This window comes from Suricata suricatta, chromosome 17, assembly GCF_006229205.1.
Source record: "Suricata suricatta isolate VVHF042 chromosome 17, meerkat_22Aug2017_6uvM2_HiC, whole genome shotgun sequence".
In the NCBI taxonomy this organism is placed as follows: Eukaryota; Metazoa; Chordata; class Mammalia; order Carnivora; family Herpestidae; genus Suricata; species Suricata suricatta.
The window spans coordinates 2,760,739-2,763,235 of record NC_043716.1 but is presented as its reverse complement, the minus strand read 5'-3'; the positions used below and the strand labels follow the sequence as shown (position 1 = coordinate 2,763,235).

The 2,497-nt window shown below is 59.8% G+C and overlaps 1 protein-coding gene across 1 annotated transcript; it reads left to right on the top strand.

Annotated features, from left to right (window-relative positions):
• The first annotated feature begins 1,534 nt into the window (after positions 1–1,534).
• On the top strand, positions 1,535–2,125 carry RNF222 (ring finger protein 222). Its single transcript, XM_029928814.1, has one exon. The coding sequence runs from the start codon at positions 1,535–1,537 to the stop codon at positions 2,123–2,125; it is 591 nt and encodes a 196-aa protein (XP_029784674.1).
• The last annotated feature ends 372 nt before the right edge of the window (positions 2,126–2,497 follow it).

The window sequence follows — 2,497 nt, the reverse complement described above, 5'->3', positions numbered from 1 at the left end:
AGACCAAAGCTTGCAAACCTCTGAAAAGACTTTGGTGCTGCCTCCAGGGTCCCAGGTCCCCTGTCCCCACCTTTACCTACTTCTGCTCCTTATACCTCATAAGACATTTTCAACTTGACAAAATGCATTTGGAACCAAGCCAAGAGAGGAGAGCAATTCCAAAAGATTTATGATTTGAGAAACTATAGTCTTTTCTAATAACTGATCTTGTTCCCATTATGTCATCTCTTGGTTGTGGGGGCTTCCACAGAGTTCCATCTGTCCGTGTGTCCAGGTGTCACTGATGGAAGAAAATATCAACAACAGGTGGTCACAGTTCCTTCCCAAGAGGCTGGTCTAGATGAGTTTAGGCTGCCCAGTTGTGAGGCAGGGAACTTGTAAATGAGGAGCCTTGGACTTCACCACACACCCGAGTAGGTGTTTCCCTTCAAAGTCAACATTTGGGAAGCTGTGTCCTTAATCCCACAATTCTGCCATTTGTATTTTATTTTATTTGTTGAGAGACAGTGTAAGCAGGGGAGAGTCAGAGAGAGAGGAAGACACAGAATCCAAAGAGGCTCCAGGCTCTGAGCTAGCTGTCAGCACAGAGCCCGACACGGGGCTTGAACCCACGAACCATGAGATCATGACCTGAGCCGAAGCTGATGCTTAACCGACAGAGCCCCCCAGGCGCCCTCCGTATCTTCATTTCAGAACAGCATTGCATCACCTGATCCTTTGTGTACTTTCTCACCAGGTCTGGCTCCCGGTAACCGGTGGTCATTTCCAAAACACCAGATATATCCTCGAAGGATGAAGATCTGCCTTTACCAAGGTTAATCAGAAAGTTCTCGCGCTGCCTTAGGCGGCCGGGGAAGAATTTGAAGAATGAGGGGGCTGTGGCAGGTGGACGTGGGAGCCCACAGCTTCCTGCCGTGACTACACAGAGGGCCAGAGGGCACTTGCATGTGTAAGTTCGCAGCTTTATTTTCAAAACAGTCATTGCTTTATAGCCACACTTAGTACAGAGAGGAATGCAGGCCAATGGCTGGATACAATCCAGGGGCTCAGTCGGTCCCGGAGCCAGGAGGTGGAGGAACGGCAAAGGATTTTCTGGAAAACAGCCACTCTGGGTACAGGCTGAGTCTGGGGGGAGGGGAGCATCTGCTTAGCTGCCTGCTTCCCCCAGGAAGCCGGTCCCCCTGCCCTGGCTTCCGGCATGAAAGCAGGAAGAGGGGAGGTGGTGACCTCACCAGGCATGCCTGTCATAGTTGGGGTGAGGGATACGGGAGGCAACGCCTTCATTACTATCCACGCCCCTCCTTGCAGAGTCTCTCGCGTCGGGGTTCCTCCTCACCTGTCTCCCCATCCTTCAGAAACGCTCCCTCATCTCCTCCTAAGGGGCTTGGGCTCCCGGTCTCAGACTCCAGTGAGGAGGAAGGGGAGGAGGAGGGCGGGGCCAGGAGGTGTGGGAGGGGCTTGCGGAGCAGGGGAAGGCACGGGGGCTCACAGCCCTTCCCTCCCACAGCTGAGGCCCTGCCCTGGCGCTCCGGCCATGTCCGAAGGCGAGAGCAAGGACAGCTCGGGCAGCGAGTGTCCCGTGTGCTACGAGAAGTTCCGGGACCTGGACGGCGCCAGCCGCACGCTGAGCTGCGGCCACGTGTTCTGCCACGACTGCCTGGTCAAGTACCTGCTCTCCACGCGCGTGGACGGCCAGGTGCAGAGGACCATCGTCTGCCCCATCTGCCGCTACGTCACCTTCCTCAGCAAGAAGAGCTCCCGCTGGCCTTCCATGCTGGACCGGAGCTCCCAGACCTTGGCTGTGCCCGTGGGCCCCCTGGCCGCCTCCCCGACGGCGTGGAGGCCGCCGAGCCAGGGCGCCCAGCCGCCCTCCGACCCGCCGCCCGGCCTGGCCCGGGAGCCGCAGGTCTTCGTCATCAGCCGCCACGGGATGCCCCTGGGCGAGCAGGACAGCGTGCTGCCCCGACGCAGCCTGGCCGAGCTGTCGGAGGCCTCGCCGGCCCCCAGGTCCCGCCGGTCCTTCTGCTGCCGCTCGCGGGCCCTGCTGCTCATCACCCTCATCGCCGTGGTGGCGGTGGTGGCCGCCATCCTGCCCTGGGTGCTGCTGGTGAGGAAGCAGGTCTGAGAGCCGCCCTGGGCTGACCAGGGCCTGGACAGGACTGCCGTCCTCACCTCTCCCCTCTGCCTGGCAGGGGCTGGGGGAGGCTGGGGCTGAGCTCTGACCCGAACAGGCACTCCCAGGTGCCGGGCCAGCGACCAGAATGTGGTGCAGGCCCCTCAGGAGCCACAGCTGTGCCCCTCACCCCCCTGGTGGGGGTGGGTGGTAACCTCAGTGGATCGTGCCCCCTTCCTCCAGGCTGGTACTGAGCAAAGTGGAAAGATGGTGGGTTCCCCCTTCCTGTGGCGTCACCAGCCCTAAGGGGTCCTCCTTGTCTGCCTTCAGGTGACCTACCTGAAGCCAGGCGGGGATCCCTGGTGGCTGGATGGGGGCCCAATG